The following is a 16,209-nucleotide window of genomic DNA, read 5'->3' as shown; positions in this document are numbered from 1 at the left end:
TTTTTTTTGAGACGGGTTTTGTTCTTGTTACCCAGGCTGGAGTGCAGTGGTACGATCTCAGCTCACTGCAACCTCCACCTCCTGGGTTTAAGCGATTGTCCTGCCTCAGCCTCCCGAGTAGCTGGGATTATAGGTGTCCGCCACCACGCCTGGCTAATTTTTCTTTCTTTGAGATGGAGTCCCGCTCAGTTGCCCAGGCTGGAGTGCAATGGTGCCATCTCAGCTCACTGCAACCTCCGACTTCCAGGTTTAAGCAATTCTCTTGCCTTAGCCTTCTGAGTACGTGGGATTACAGGTGACCGCCACCATGCCTGGCTAATTTGTGTAGTTTTAATAGAGACGGGGCTTCACCAAGTTAGCCAGGCTGGTCTAGAACTCCTGACCTCAGGTGATCTGCCCGCCTCAGTATGGGATTATAGGCCTGAGCCAAGGTGCCTGGCCACCGTTTTGTTTTTTGTTAAGAGACGGGGTCTTGCTCTGTCACCTAGGCTAGAGTGCAGTGGTGCAATAGCTTGCTGCAGCCTTGACCTCCTAGACTCAAGTGATCCCTCAGCCTCCCAAGTAAATGGGATCACAGGCTCACACCACTGAGCCCCTGGTAATTAAAAAAAAAAATTCACTATGTTGGCCGGGCTGGTTTTGAATTTCTGGCCTCAAGCAGTCCACCTGTCTTGGCCTCCCAAAGTCCTAGTATTATAGGCATCAGCCACCACACCCAGCCAAAAAAAAATTTTTTTTTGCTGGGGTTTTGCCATGTTGCCTAGGCTAGTCTTGAACTCCTGGCCTCAATCTCTTCTCCTGTACTGGCCTCCCAAAGTGCTGGGATTGCAGGTATAAACCACCACATGCAGCTGGTAACTATACCTTTGAGACACTATTCTAAGATGGTAGATTATATATTCCTCCCTAATGAGCTGTAATGTAGATACATGTTCAAAGCTAATGGACTAATTCCCATTCTTCCCTCCAAACCTTCCCTCCACAGTCTTTCTCATGGAGTACAAAGCAACGTGTTTCTCAGTGAGAATCTAACAGCATTGCCCCTGCTTTCAAAATACGCCCCAGGGCCTGACGCAGTGGCTCACACTTGTAATCCTAGCACTTTGGGAGGCTGAGGCGGGTAGTTTGAGACTCCGGGGCTAGATAACATGACAAAAACCCATCAGTACAAAAAACAGAAAAAAAAATTAGCCAGGTATGGTGGCGCATGTCTGTGGTCCCAGCTGCTCAGGAGGTTGAGGTGGCAGTGGGTGTGCTGGGAGCAGGGGGTTATGCCTATAATCCCAGAACTTTGGGAGGCCAAGATGAGAGAATTGCTCAAGCCCAGGATTTCAAGACCAGCCTGGGCAACAAAGCAAGACCCCATTTCTACAAGAAATACAAACTTAAAAATTAGCTGTGTGTGGTAGCACATGCCTGCAGTCCAAATACTTGGGAGGCTGAGGTGGGATCATTTGAGCTCAGGAGGTTGAGGCTGCAGTGAGCCAGGATTACACCCTGGCACTCCAGTATGGGCAACAGAGGGAAACCCCGTCTCTAAAACACCCAACCAATAAGAAGAAAACCTGCACTTATGGAGAGACCTTTGTCAGGAAAGCACACCACAATCACTGTCATTAATGTCAATTCAGATGACATGGAGCTGCCTCACCATTTTCTCTTTAAAACAGTAAACTCCAAGTCAAAAACTGAAAAGTCTTATCTGAATTAAAGTGGGGCAACCTAAATTACTTTAAAATGTATTATGCAATATTAATATGCATCAAAACATGTAATCGTAATATTGTGAATTAGCACAACCTGGAAAACATTTGAACACATCTGGTACCGGGCACTTTCACTCATGGGTGTCTCTCCAGAGCCGAGATCAGCAGACCTTTTCTGTGAAGAACTAGATAGGGACTATTTTAAGCTTTGCAGCCCATCGGGTCTCTTTTGTAATGATGCCACTCTACAGTAACCTCTGCCCTGGCAGTGTGAAAGCAGAGACCATACATTAAACAAATGAGCATGTCTGTGTTCTAGTCCAATATATTTATAGAAACCGTGTTTGAAATTCATGTAATTTTCTCATGTTATGAAGTATATGTTAAAAGGTAAAAATCGTATTTAGCATGTGGGCTGTTCAAAAGCAGGAACAGGTTGGACTTTCTGCAAATCACAGTTTGCAGACCCCTGATCCAAAGCAGCTCCGTCCAGTGGGACTTGCTGTGCTGAGGAGAACACCTGCGTCCACTGTCTCCTTGCAGCAGTCGTCAGCCACGTGTGGCTGCCGGGCCCTTGAGAACCGGCCGGTGTAACTGAGGATCTGGATTTTTAACGTTGTTTGATTTTCAGCATGAATTTTCATTTGCATTTGAGCAGCCCAACGTGGCTAGTGGCTACTATATTGGGCAGCACAGGCGTACAGAGGCTCTTGTACACGTGTGGCAGGAAGCAGGGACAGAGATAATCATGACGGCATTGTTTTTAAACAGCAAAAACAACTGATGGCATTTTCACGCAATGGAAAATGATTGTAATAATAGCAAACATTTGTTGAGTGCTCTCTTTCCACCAGGCAATGTTTTAAGCACTTTACATGTTTTCATAAGTTGGAGAAAAAGTGTAACCACATACCTCATTGTTAGGTAGTAGTGAAAATGAATAAACTATAGCTACAAAGACCTGCAAGGATGAATGAATCTTAGATATGCAGGTTGCATGAAAAAGCAAGTCACGGCTGGGCGCAGTACCTCACACCGGTAATCCCAGCACTTTGGGAGCCTGGGGCAGGTGCATCACTTGAGGTCAGGAGTTCAAGACCAGCCTGGCCAATATGATGAAACCCCATCTCTACTAAAAATACAAAAAATTAGCCAGGCTTGGTGGCAGGCATCTGTAATCCCAGCTACTCGGGAAGCTGAGGCACAAGAATCGCCTGAAGCTGGGAATCTGAGGTTGCAGTGAGCCGAGATCACACCACTGCACTCTAGCCTGGGCAACAGAGTGAGACTCTGTCTCAAAAAAAGCAAGTTATAAAAACTGCATGCCATGTGATACCTTTTTTAAAACCAAGCAAAAACCAAGCAAAATGAAACAACACTGTTCAGGGGAAATGAATGGTAGAATATTATCGGAGCAAGGGAATTCAGGCTGTGTTACTTTTGGGGGAGAGAAGGTGCCACCAGTGAGGGCCCACTGTGTTGAGGGACAGTGGGATTCCTGACCTGTTCACATTTCTACTCCTCCGTAGTAAAGGGGTTTATGAGCAGGATGAATATTGACTTAATAGAGCAGAGCTTTCAGGGCTGGGCCCAGTGGCTCACACCTGTAAATTCCAGCACTTTGGGAGGTTGAGGTGGGTGGATCACGAGGTCAGGAGTTGAGTCCGGCCTGACCAACATGGTGAAACCCCGTCTCTTCTAAAAGTACAATAATTAGCCGGGTGTGGTGGTGTGTGCCTGTAATCCCAGCTACTCAGGAGGCTGAGGCAAGAGAATCACTTGAACCTGGGAGATGGAGGTTGCAGTGAGCTGAGATCGTGCCACTGCACTCCAGCCTGGGCAACAGAGCAAGATTCTGTCTCAGAAAAAAACCAAAAACAACAACAACAACAAAAAAACCTCGGCGCTTCCAGGTAGTAAAAGCAGTGAACATTGTAGCACCCCCCAGTTAGTTTTGAATCTGGCTTCCATTCACATTTAAGCAGATGTTCCATTAGCAGAGGGGTTTATGTCTGTTGCCTTGGTTGGGTACTTTGGATTAGAGAACCATTGTTATTTTTTCCAGTTCAAGAACAAAGGGTTAAAACCTTTACTCCAACTTCTTGTTTCATTAAATCTACCGATGACAATGAGTTGAATGTTACCACAATCTTGCTGAGAGAATTTAGCTTGGAAATGAACATCTGAAAACTGCGAAATAACAAATAGATGTACTTATTCATGGTTTGTCATTAGAGTGTTCAGTAAAGGAAAAATCCTAATGACACTGAGGGTGTTAGGACACTTCATTCGGAGTATTCCATCCATAAATTAATCACTTCAGAATTATGCAGTAGTTAATGGTAAGTTGGATGCAAAGTGACATTTTGCTCCTGAAGATTAGGTTTCGCTGTAGCAATCCTAGTAGCCAGTCACTGAGCTTATTGTTGAATAATGTGTGAAGCTTTTCTGTGTAATATGTGCACCTTTGACTTTTTTCCTTATGATTCCGTCTTCGTTCTTTCCTGTATTACTGACATGGGTTTATCTTTTCTCCCTTTAGAGAGTTTTGAGGTGACAGTCACCAAAGAAGGTGATAAAGGGTTCTTTCTTCCCCTCTTATGAATATTAACCCACTAACTTTGTTTATAAAATTGGGAATCAGCCCTTAAACAGAAGAAACTGTCATGTTCTTTTATCCTTATTTATTCTTCTACTTTGTTTCTATTTTAAAGTATATTGATGGAAATTGTATGTAACCAGACCCTTGGTTAGAAATATCTGGAAATCAGACATCCATTTGAACTGTATGGATAATACTGTACGTTTTTGTTGACTCAAAGTTCAGAGATTTGCTTTGTAACAATTTTCTATTAGTTGGAATTGTGGAAGATGCAGTCTTATTTTCATGTGAAATACGGTTTGTGGAGTTTTACATAGACATCAAAACATTTATGCTGTTCTCCCATGGACAAGAATGGAAACAAGGATTTTTAACTCCTAATTAAGCTTGTGAGCCAATTTAGATGTAGTGAAGTTCCCAGGCTGGTGTCTTTTTCAGGGTTGATAGGATAAAGTCCGAAACAAAGGCAAGTCTAACCAATCCCTCCCCATAATAGAAACTGTATCTTCATCGTGGGTGATAGCTGTTGAAATGGATGCCTGACAAGTTGGTATTTCTACCTTTCTCATTGAGTAGTTTGTTTTGATTCCCTAATTTTAGCCAGGCTCATTGCACAGGAAGACTTGTTTCCTTTGATTTTTTTTTTTTTTTTTGACAGAATTTCTGCAATTACGGTGCTGATCCTCTATTTCATGCTTCCTCCTTTCTCAACACGTAACTGCGTTTTAGCTTCTCTCTGGTCCAAATCAAACTGGCCACCAGCTCTCCCAGGAGTTTGGGCAGCGCTGGTGCTCTCAGGCCTGGCTGTGTGCTAATGAGACTCCTTTTACCCTCGAGCTATCTAAGTGCTCCTGTGGAATGCCTGTCTATATTTTCTTCTCTCTCTCTTTTGTATTCCTGCATGAATGGATGCAAAGTAAACAAGTTGCTTGGAAAGCCAGAATCTGCTTCATCTTACTAAAGCCCTAGAACTTCCCCATGTTTAAAGCTCAGTGCCCCTGCTTTGTCCACGGACCCTCCAAACCCCTGGCTGCCGAATTGTTGTCATTTATTTTCTTTGGGGGTGGAGAGAGGGGGGAGGAGGGCAAGGTGCAGAAGGTCTGCGTGGTGGGAATTCTAACCTGTTCTGCTTTGACTCCCTAGGTGAGATTTGTGGATTTAAAATTCACGGGCAGAATGTCCCCTTTGATGCAGTAGTTGTGGATAAATCCACTGGTGAGGGCGTCATTCGCTCCAAAGAGAAACTGGACTGTGAGCTACAGAAGGACTACTCATTCACCATCCAGGCCTATGACTGTGGGAAGGGACCTGATGGCACCAACGTGAAAAAGTCTCATAAGTAAGCAAGCCGGACAAAGAGCGAAAGTAACCCACCGAGTACATGTGTGTGTGCGGAACGAAGATTATAGTGACTGTTGCCTGCTCCTCAAAATTGTGTTTTTGGAATATGAGGCAGAAGATAGTCCTCAAATGTCCACAGTTAGATTGTAAACTCTTGGAGGGCGGGAATCACGTCTGTCTGTCTACCCTTGTGTACAGCTCCTTGCAAGAGCCTCGCTCACATTAGGCATGCTAGGTGTTTGTTTGTTGTTTGCTTGTTTTTGAGACAGGGTTTTCCTCTTATTGCCCAGGCTGGAGTGCAGTGGCGGGATCTTGGCTCACTGCAACCTCCGCCTCCCAGGTTCAAGTGATTCTCCTGCCTCAGCCTTTCGAGTAGCTGGGATTACAGGCATGTACCACCATGCCCAGCTAATTTTGTATTTTTAGTAGAGACAGGGTTGCTCCATGTTGGTCAGGCTGGTGTTGAACTCCCAACCTCAGGTGATCCGCCCACTTCGGCCTCCCAAGGTACTGGGATTACAGGCGTGAGCCACTGTGCCTGGCCTAGGTTTTGAATAAATGAATGAGTGAACAATTTTATCGCACCAAATACTCTATTAAAGAAATAAAGGCTATATACATTAAAATTTTTTTAAGTCCACTTCTCCCTTAGGAAGGTTATTTTGTTGTTGTATTTATCTTTTGCTATAATTCCTAAGGACATAAAATTAATGATTGTTGGCTGGGTGCAGTGGCTCACATCTATAATCCCAGCACTTTGGGAGGATGAGGCGGGAGGATCACTTGAGCTCAGGAGTGTGAGATCAGCCTAAACAATGTAGAAGACACAGCCTCTACAAAAAATAAAAAGCCAGGTATAGTGGTGCATGCCTGTGGTCCCAGCTACTTGGGAGGCTAAGGCAGGAGGGTTACTTGAGCCCAGGAGGTTGAGGCTGCAGTGAGCCATGATTGTGCCACTGTACTTCAGCCTGGGTGACAGAGTAAGACCCTGTTTCTAAAAACAAAAAATTGGCCAGGCACGGTGGCTCATGCCTGTAATCCCAGCACGTTGGGAGGCCGAGGCAGGAGGATCACCTGAGGTCAGGAGTTCATGACCAACCTGGCCAACATGGTGAAACCTTGTCTGTACTAAAAATACAAAATTAGCTGAGAGTGGTGGCACGCCTCTGTATTCCTAGCCACTCAAGAGGCCGAGGCAGGAGAATCACTTGAACCCGGGAGGTGAAGGTTGCAGTGAGCCGAGATCATGCCATTGCACTCCAGCCTGGGCAAAAAGAGTGAAACTCCGTCTCAAAAAAAAAAAAAAAATGTAGTGACTGCTGGTGGAAGTAGGCTGACCCGCCACCACTGTCCTGAGTGTTTCTGCGCCTCCTGCCAGTAAGGAACTGTAGATGTAACAGAGAGGGCTTTGGACAACACAACATAGAACAGGGGTCCCAAAACCCCAGGACATGGGCTAGTACTGGTCCATGGCCAGTTAGGAATGGGCCACATAGTAGGAGGTCAGCAGTGTGTGAGCTCGCCAGCATCACTGCCTGAGCTCCCCGTTCCCGTGAGATCAGCAAGCAGCATCTGGTTCTCAGAGGAGTGTGAACCCCGTTGTGAACTGTGCATGCAAGGGATCTAGACTTCATGCTCCTTATGAGAAGTGAATGCCTGAGGATCTGAGGTGGGACAGCTTCATGCCAAAACCATCCTCCCACACCCATCTGTGAAAAAATTGCCTCCCATGAAACCAGTCCTTGGTGGCAAAACGGTTGGGGACCTCTGGTGTTCTCAAGTGTCTACAATTAGATTGTAAGCTCTAGTCTTTTCTAGAGGTCTAGAATTTTCTCCACCACTTGCTAGCCCTTTAGCATCGGGCAAATTTAATTTTGAATGTTTCTTTTTTTCTTTTTCTTTGAGGCAGAATCTTGCTCTGTCACCCAGGCTAGAGTGCAGTGGCACGATCTTGGCTCACTGCATCCTCCACCTCCGGGGTTCAAGCGATTCTCGTGCCTCAGCCTCCCGAGTAGCTGAGACTACAGGCACGCGCCACCACACCCGGCTAATTTTTGTATTTTTGGTAGAGGCGGAGTTTCACCATGTTGGCCAGGCCGGTCTTGAACTCTGACCTCTGGTGTGCCTCCCACCTCGGCTTCCCAAAGTGCTGGGATTACAGTCGTGAGCCACTGCGCCCGGCCTTGAGTCTCAGTTTCTACTTAGCACATGTACTAAAGAAGGGTATGTGGGAGAGATGGTGTCACATACCCCATTGAGAGGGGCAGGCCGATGGCACTGGGATGAGAGGCTCATGGTGAGCAGAGGGTGCCGTGTGCCAGTGCGTCACTCCCCTTCTTATTCTACCGTGTGATACTATTGTTTCCCTTGAAAAGGTCATCGTTTGACCAAAGACCTCGTCTGATGCAGAAGCAGCCCTGGCCATTAGCCCTTGAAACCCACAGTTTTATTTGTAGCCAGGTCTGATGACACCCCTAATTTTCTTTTTCTTTCTTTCTTTTTTTTTTTTGAGACGGCGTCTCATTCTGTCTCGAGGCTGGAGTGCAGTGGCGTGATCTCAGCTCACTGCAACCTCTGACTTCCATGTTCAAGCGATTCTCCTGCCTCAGCCTCCTGAGTAGCTGGGACTATAAGCGCGTGCTACCACGCCCGGCTAATTTTTGTATTTTTAGTAGAGACGGGATTTCACCATGTTGGCCAGGCTGCTCTTTATCTCCTGACCTTGTGAACCACACGCCTCAGCCTCCCAAAGTGCTGGGATTACAGATGTGAACTACCGTGCCTGGCCGACACCCTAATTTTCTTGGTAACTGAGCTGGGGGTGGCAGGTGGTAGCCACAGCCTGTCCCTCCTGAGCACTTCCATTTGTTGAATCAGGACCAGGTGATGCCATGGTCTCTAGCCTGTTCGCTAGAAGTAGGGCAGAATTCACTTCAACTCTCAGAATCAAACCATTTCTTGCTTTCTCTGTTTCTTACCCCTTCTTCCCTTGGCTCTATTTTTTCTGGATTTTGCAACAAAATATGTTTCAGCTTTATAATTGGAGAGCAAACAGATGTCTGGTGGTGTTTATCTCCCTTCTGCCTGTCCTGTCCCATATTGTCAAAACCCCAAGTCTCTTTTATTTTAGATGATTGCTGCCTTATTCTTAGGATATGGAAGAATCGACCCAAATCCCTCTTTGAACTTTATGTTATCTCCACACTGAATGAAAAGTAGTGAATAGCTTGGCTTAATTTTTGACTTCATTATATGAATTTCATGAAATGAGGAAATTTTAAAGTAGGGCAGAATTGATATGTTTTGGGTAAACACATATGCACACTTGAAAACAAACGAAAAAAAAAATGTTTTTCTCCCTCCCTTGGTCCAGAGCAACTGTCCATATTCAGGTGAACGATGTGAATGAGTACGCGCCCGTGTTCAAGGAGAAGTCCTACAAAGCCACAGTCATCGAGGGGAAGCAGTACGACAGTATTTTGAGGGTGGAGGCCATGGATGCCGACTGCTCCCCTCAGTTCAGCCAGATCTGCAGCTATGAAATCATCACTCCAGACGTGCCCTTTACGGTCGACAAAGATGGTAAGAATGGAGGAGCCAGCTTTCCTTTGCAAGGGCATGCAGTCGCTGGGCGGGCAGTCCCTGCTAACCCCACCGACTTTACACCCCAGCTTCTGTGCCAGAACTTCCACAAAACTCACAAGTTGGAGACCTAACCTGGTGTATGTTTGCTTTTAATTGTGAAACCATTTAAGTTTCTACTTTGTCCCCGACAGCTTCTTTCTCTGAAACCTGAAAGTCCCGTGTTCTCTTCTGGGGCTCACCTCTTTTCTGCTTTCCCACCAAAATCAAATAAAAATCCCCCCACCTGGTATGGATTTATTTTTTTAATCTTCTTAACTTTCAATCCACATACATCGGAATGACACCTTTAAATTTAGTTTGTCTCATCTTCTATTCTCCATTAAGTTTTTTGTTTTTTGTGTTTTTTCTTTTTTTGAGACAGAGTCTTACTCTGTTCCCCAGGCTGGAGTACAGTGGTGCAGTCTCAGCTCACTGCAACTTTTTCCTCCCAGGTTTAAGCAGTTCTCCTGCCTCAGCCTCTCAAGTAGCTGGGATTACAGGCACTTCCCACCATGACCAGCTAATTTTTTGTGTGTTTTTAGAAGAGACGGGCTGTTACTATGTTGGCCACGAGCTCCTGACCTCAGGTCATCCACCAGCCTTGGCCTCCCAAAGTGCTGGGATTATATGCGTGAGCCACCGTGCCCGGCCATGTTCTCCATTAAGTTAGAAAGTTAGAATCCTTGTCTGTCAATCTAGTTAGTTGTTTGGGGGGAAAAAAAAAAAACAAAACTCTTCTGCTACATCTTCTTCTTCTTTTGTTTTTGTTTTTGAGAGAAGGTCTTGCTCTGTTGCCCAGGCTGGAATCCAGTGGTGCATTATTGCTGACTGTAACCTCAAACTCCTGGGCTCAAGGGATCCTCCTGCAACAGCCTCCATAGTAGCTGGGACTGCAGGCACACACCTGTAGTCCCAGCTACTTGGGAGGCTGAGGTGGGAGAATCGCTTGAACCCAGGAGGCAGAGATTGCAGTGAGCTGAGACCGCACCACTGCACTCCAGCCTGGGCAGCAGATCAAGATCCTGTTTTGGAAAGAAAAAAAAGATAATACAGTGTTTCTATTGTTAATGCACAGTCCAGAATCTTTGATGGAATTACAGGTATTGCAAACACTTTGCAGACATCGGCACTCATGTTCAAAAAGCAGGCTTCTGTTCTAAGGTGGCGGTGGGGGTGGGGGTGGGAAATCTCTTTTAATAAAGTAAATCTTTGAGCAGCGATCTAGTATTTAATATTTGAGGTACTTGCATTATTTGGTCTTTTTAATTCTCTTAATGTACGTAAACAGTTCAATCTGAATGTAAAGCCAGATGTAACGCTGGAAGAGTAAGTAGAGGGGGAGTTGTGTAGCTCTTCTTTTCTGTTTAAACTCTTCAGGGGGGATTTACTGTGTGTTCGCGCGTGGGGAAGACGGCTTGAGGGTTAAGCATTCCAAGCATATGTGTATTTCTGGGTCAGTATTTACAGGGTGTAAAGTGTATGCGTTTTGTGTTTCCGCCTAGGACAACAAAAGCCAAAACGGCGTGGGTTTTGGCTCTCACTGTTGTTTTTGCCCTCTGTAAGGTTATATTAAAAACACAGAGAAGTTAAACTATGGGAAAGAACATCAGTATAAGCTGACTGTCACTGCCTACGACTGTGGGAAGAAAAGAGCCACAGAAGACGTTTTGGTGAAGATCAGCGTCAAGCCCACCTGCACCCCTGGGTGGCAAGGTGAGCCCCATTCTCTCTGCTGTGCTTACATCTGTTCTTAATACTGATATGCCGGGCGGGCGCGGTGGCTCACGCCTGTGATCCCAACACTTTGGGAGGCTGAGGCGGGCAGATCACGAGGTCAGGAGATCGAGATCATCCTGGCTAATAGGGTGAAACCTCGTCTCTACTAAAACTATAAAAAATTAGCTGGGCATGGTGGCACGCGCCTGTAGTCCCAGCTACTTGGGAGTCTAAGGCAGGAGAATCCCTTGAACCTAGAAGGCGGAGGATGCAGTGACATGAGATTGCACCACTGCACTCCAGCCCGGGTGACAGAGAGAGACACTGTCTCAAAACAAACAAACAAAAAAACCCTGATATGCCACGGCAACCTAAAGCATGAGTTTTCCTTCTCACATGCTGATGTGTGGACGATACAGGCTGGAACAACAGGATTGAGTATGAGCCGGGCACAGGCGCATTGGCCGTCTTTCCAAATATCCACCTGGAGACGTGTGACGAGCCAGTCGCCTCAGTACAGGCCACGGTGGAGCTAGAAACCAGCCACATAGGGAAAGGCTGCGACCGAGACACCTACTCAGAGAAGTCCCTCCACCGGCTCTGTGGTAAGGAGACCGGGCGCTCCTGCGTCCTGACAGCTTCGGTGAAGGTGGGCGGGACCTTTACAACTGGAAATACTTGTGTGTGTTGTGTTCATGATTATTAACTGTGATAGAGAATCTAAATTTCTGAAATGAATTTTGCTGCCTTGCTAGCTAGTTTTCATCCTGGATGGTCTTCGGGGGTGGAGTGAGGAGTGTACATCAGCTTCTCAAATCTATTGAGCATGTTGTGTATATGCACATTTTAAGAACCACTGACGGGCGGTGGCGCATGCCTGTAATCCCAGGACTCTGCGAGGCCGAGGCAGGTGGATCATGAGGTCAGGAGATCAAGACCATCTTGGCCAGCATGGTGAAACCCCATCTCTACTAAAAATACAAAAATTAGCTGGGCGTGGTGGCACACGTCTGTAGTCCCAGCTACTCAGGAGGCTGAGGCAGGAGAATCCCTTGAACTTGGAGGTTGCTGTCAGCCGAGATCACGCCACCACACTCCAGCCTGGTGACAGAGCGATACTCCATCTAAAAAAAAAAAAAAACAACCAGTGATGGCCAGGTGTGGTGGCTTGTGCCTGTTATTCCAGCTCTTGAGGAGGCTGAGATGGTAAGATCATTTGAGCCCAGGAGTTTGAGACCAGCCTGGGCAACACAGCAAGACCCCGTCTCTACAAAAAATAGAAAAATTAACTGGGCATGGTGACATGCACCTGTGGTTCCAGGTGAGGCAGGAGGATCACCTGAGCCTGGGAGGTTGAGGCTGCAGTGAGCTGAGGCACCATTGCACTCCAGCCTGGGCAATAGAGCGAGATCCTGTTTCAAAAACAGAACCATTGATTTGAAGGAAGTATTTCTCCAACACACATTGAGAATGATCCAAAAAGGGGTTCTATAGGAGTACATGGAGTGAGATGTTTACTTAACAACTGAAGAAAAAGGCCAGGCAAAGGGGGTTCATGCCTGTAATCCTAGCACTTTGGGAGGCTGAGGCAGATAGATTGCTTGAGCCCAGGAGTTCAAGACCAGCCTGAGCAACATGGTGAAACCCCATCTCTACAAAAAAATACAAAGACTAGCTGGGCATGGTAGTGCACACCTGTAGTCCCAGCTACTGGGGGTACTGAGGTAGGAGGATCACTTGAGCCCAGGAGGTGAATGTTGCTGGGAGCCAAGATCACAACAGCTTTCAACAAACATGAAGTAGAAAATCAAAAGTAAAGATAGTCATGTCTAACTTAGAATCTCAATAGACTTTATATAACACAATATTGTATGGAGAAATTGAGGGACAGAATTACTGGGAAACCCAGCAGAAGGCTAGGCCTCCCTCTTTGCTGTCAGCTGTGGATATTTGTCTGGTTTATCTAAATGAAGGAGAGGTGAGGTGTGGATGGCTTTCATGGAGGATGCTGAGAGAAGAATATTTAGTTGGCTAGTGATACAATCCCACTAAGTGAAGCAGCCTCTTCATAAACTGGAAGGGTCTTTTATGTTTCAATAGCTGCTTGGAAACAGCTTTGCAGGAAGCATTTTGTTAAACTGATCAATCTTTTCACTAGCCTGATAACAACCCTGAGATTTAACTAACTGGTTTTCTTATATAATTGAAAATTATCCGGATCACTTGAGGTCAGGAGTTCGAGACCATCCTGACCAACATGATGAAACCCCCGTCTCTACTGAAAATACAAAAATCAGCTGGGCGTGGTGGCAGGTGCCTGTAATCCCAGCTACTTGGGAGGCTGAGGCAGGAGAATTGCTTGAACGCAGGAGGTTGCAGTGAGCCAAGATCATGCCACTGCTCCCTGCCTAGGCGACAAAGCTAGACATTGTCTAAAAAAAAAAAAAAGAAAATGATCATATGGTAAGTAAACCAAAGGAGAAAACTAGACATTATGCGGCCACAGCCCGGCAATGAATGTGCTGGGATGTTTGGTAACTCTGAATCCAAATATTCATAATTGCTACCTAAATAAGTTAGGAGGTCTGGAACATTTTCTGTTTTAAACCATGCATAGAATTATAATGTATAAAATTTACTCTCTCATTTCATGGTATAAAGTGAAATTTTTCCCAGCAGAATAAAGTTAGGAAGAATAGGAAGAATTTGAGTGCTTACTATATACACCAAGCACTTTTTTTTTCCTTTTCTGTTTTTTTGATACAGAGTTTCCCTCTGTCGCTCAGGCTGGAGTGCAGTGGAGCATAGTATGAATCGATATCGTGCCACTGTACTCCAGCCTGGGCGACAGAGCAAGACTCTGTCTCGAGAAAAAAAAAGAAGTAAACTGGAGCCAGCAGGTTGCCTGAGTGTAAGGCAAGCAAGTCCCTGGGGCTGGAGGTGCGCAGAACCTCTGGCTCCTCCTTGAGTTTCAGCAAGCACTGTGGCTTCAGGTGCGGCTGCGGGCACTGCTGAGCTGCTGCCATCCCCGAGCGGCTCCCTCAACTGGACCGTGGGCCTCCCCACCGACAACGGCCACGACAGCGACCAGGTGTTTGAGTTCAACGGCACCCAGGCAGTGAGGATCCCAGACGGCGTTGTGTCGGTCAGCCCCAGAGAGCCATTCACCATCTCTGTGTGGATGAGGCATGGGCCTTTTGGCAGGAAGAAGGAGACGATTCTTTGCAGTTCTGACAAAACAGGTAGGGTGGTATCTCTGCAAACTATGCCAGACCCCAGTGTCCAGTGGGGTGGGCTCCTGGGACAGGCTCCCTCTCCTTTCCCAGGGCCCCCTGCTAGGCCGGGCGCCCGTAGGCCATGTGCTGTGCTGTGTGCCAGGGGCACTTCCTCCCCCAGAGCCACGGCCTGAGCATGTGGGTCTTTGCTGTTGTTGCTCAGTGGGGTCCCTGGTGACCACAGGCCCCACTGCTCAGAAAAGCCAAAGTGTGTTTGTTTCTAAGCCCTGTCCTGGCTCAGCTGAAGAGTTCATTTATGCAGATGAAATTCTGTCTTCAAAATCCATTCAAGAAATAGCTTTTATTTCTCCTTTGGGTCTTGAGTTGGCAATTTACCTACAGAAACTGCCTTTGCAGATATGAATCGGCACCACTACTCACTGTACGTCCACGGGTGCCGGCTGGTCTTCCTCCTCCGCCAGGAGCCTTCGGAGGACAAGAAATACAGACCTGCAGAATTCCACTGGAAGCTTAATCAGGTGAGTGAATCGAAAATACACTCATGCGGCCAGGCAAGGTGCTGACTCCTGTAATCCCAGCACTTTGGGAGGCTGAGGCGGGAGGATTGCCTGAGCCCAGAAGTTCAAGTCCAGCCTGGTCAACACACTGAGATCCTGTCTCTACAAAAAAAATAAAATAAAATAACTGGGCCTGGTGGCACATGCCTATAGTCCCAGGTACTTGGGGAGCTGAGGTGGGAGGATTAAAGGACCCCAGGGGGTCAAGGCTGCAGTGAGCTGTGATTGTGCTCCAGCCTGCGTTACTGAGTGAGACCCCCATCTCAAAAGAAAAAACATGCTAATTATCATCTTCTAAGAGTAAGTGGCTACTGCAAACTTGTACGTGATTGGCTGTGTATAGTCAGTGTATATTTATAATTTTATGATTTCTGTGTCTGTGGGTAATAGGGTAGCAATTTAAATCTGACAACTTTCCACTGAAAGCCTACATTTTTTTCCCATGTATTTTATATATAAAGTATTGCTACAAAAATTGTGTATTTTGGCTGGGTGCAGCGGCTCACGCCTGTAATCCCAACACTTTGGGAGGCTGAGGCAGGCAGATCATGAGGTCAGGAGATTGAGACCATCCTAGACAACATGGTGAAACCCTGTCTCTAAAAATACAAAAATTAGCCAGGCTTGGTGGCAGGCACCTGTAGTCCCAGCTACTTGGGAGACTGAGGCAGGAGAATTGCCTGAACCCAGTAGGCGGGGGTTGCAGTGAGCCAATATCTTACCACTGTACTCCAGCCTGGCAACAGAGTGAGATTATGTCTCAAAAACAAACAAAAAAATTGTATATTTTATATTTAAAATACTGTTACTGAAATAAGCATCATTTGCTTAAAATTGGGATTGAGGCTGGGCGCGGTGTCTCACGCCTATAATCCCGGCACTTTGGGAGGCTGAGGCAAGTGGATTGCCTGAAGTCAGGAGTTCAAGACCAGCCTGACCAATATGGTGAAACCTTGCTTCTACTAAAAATACAAAAATTGGCTGGGCATGGTGTAATATGCCTATAATCCCAGCTACTTGGAAGGCTGAGACAGAATTACTTGAACCCGGGAGGCGGAGGTTGCAGTGAGTCAAGATCACACCACCGCACTCCAGCCTGAGTAACAGAGTGAGACTCGCTTCAAAAAAAATAAAAAAAATTGGCCTGGTGCGGTTGCTCATGCCTGTAATCCCAGCACTTTGGGAGGCCGAGGCGGGTGGGTTACAAGGTCAAGAGATCAAGACCATCCTGGCTAACATGGTGAAACCCCGTCTCTACTAAAAAAAAAAAAATAGAAAAATCAGCTGGGCATGGTGGTGCGCGCCTATAGTCCCAGCTACTCGGGAAGCTGAGGCAGGAGAATTGCTTGAACCTGGTAGGCGGAGGTTGCAGTGAGCCGAGATTGCACCACTGCACTCCAGCCTGGCACCTGGCGACAGAGCAAGAC

The 16,209-nt window shown here is 46.5% G+C and overlaps 1 protein-coding gene across 3 annotated transcripts in view; it reads left to right on the top strand.

Annotated features, from left to right (window-relative positions):
• CLSTN1 (calsyntenin 1) overlaps positions 1-16,209 on the top strand; it is a 108,666-nt gene that overhangs the window by 78,468 nt on the left and 13,989 nt on the right. For 2 of the 3 annotated variants that reach the window (XM_032300319.1, XM_032300317.1), the window contains exons 3-9: positions 4,249-4,278; positions 5,452-5,647; positions 9,023-9,231; positions 10,837-10,986; positions 11,409-11,594; positions 13,983-14,231; positions 14,622-14,743. In XM_032300319.1, the coding sequence (XP_032156210.1) occupies positions 4,249-4,278; positions 5,452-5,647; positions 9,023-9,231; positions 10,837-10,986; positions 11,409-11,594; positions 13,983-14,231; positions 14,622-14,743 (1,142 nt within the window). The remainder of the gene's footprint in view (positions 1-4,248; positions 4,279-5,451; positions 5,648-9,022; positions 9,232-10,836; positions 10,987-11,408; positions 11,595-13,982; positions 14,232-14,621; positions 14,744-16,209) is intronic. The other variant, XM_032300318.1, reaches the window with a different exon arrangement.

Source organism: Sapajus apella, unplaced genomic scaffold, assembly GCF_009761245.1.
Source record: "Sapajus apella isolate SASKATOON/1434 unplaced genomic scaffold, GSC_monkey_1.0 scaffold43, whole genome shotgun sequence".
NCBI lineage: Eukaryota > Metazoa > Chordata > Mammalia > Primates > Cebidae > Sapajus > Sapajus apella.
The sequence above is the reverse complement of the archived record's forward strand: the minus strand, read 5'-3'. Positions and strand labels throughout refer to the sequence as shown.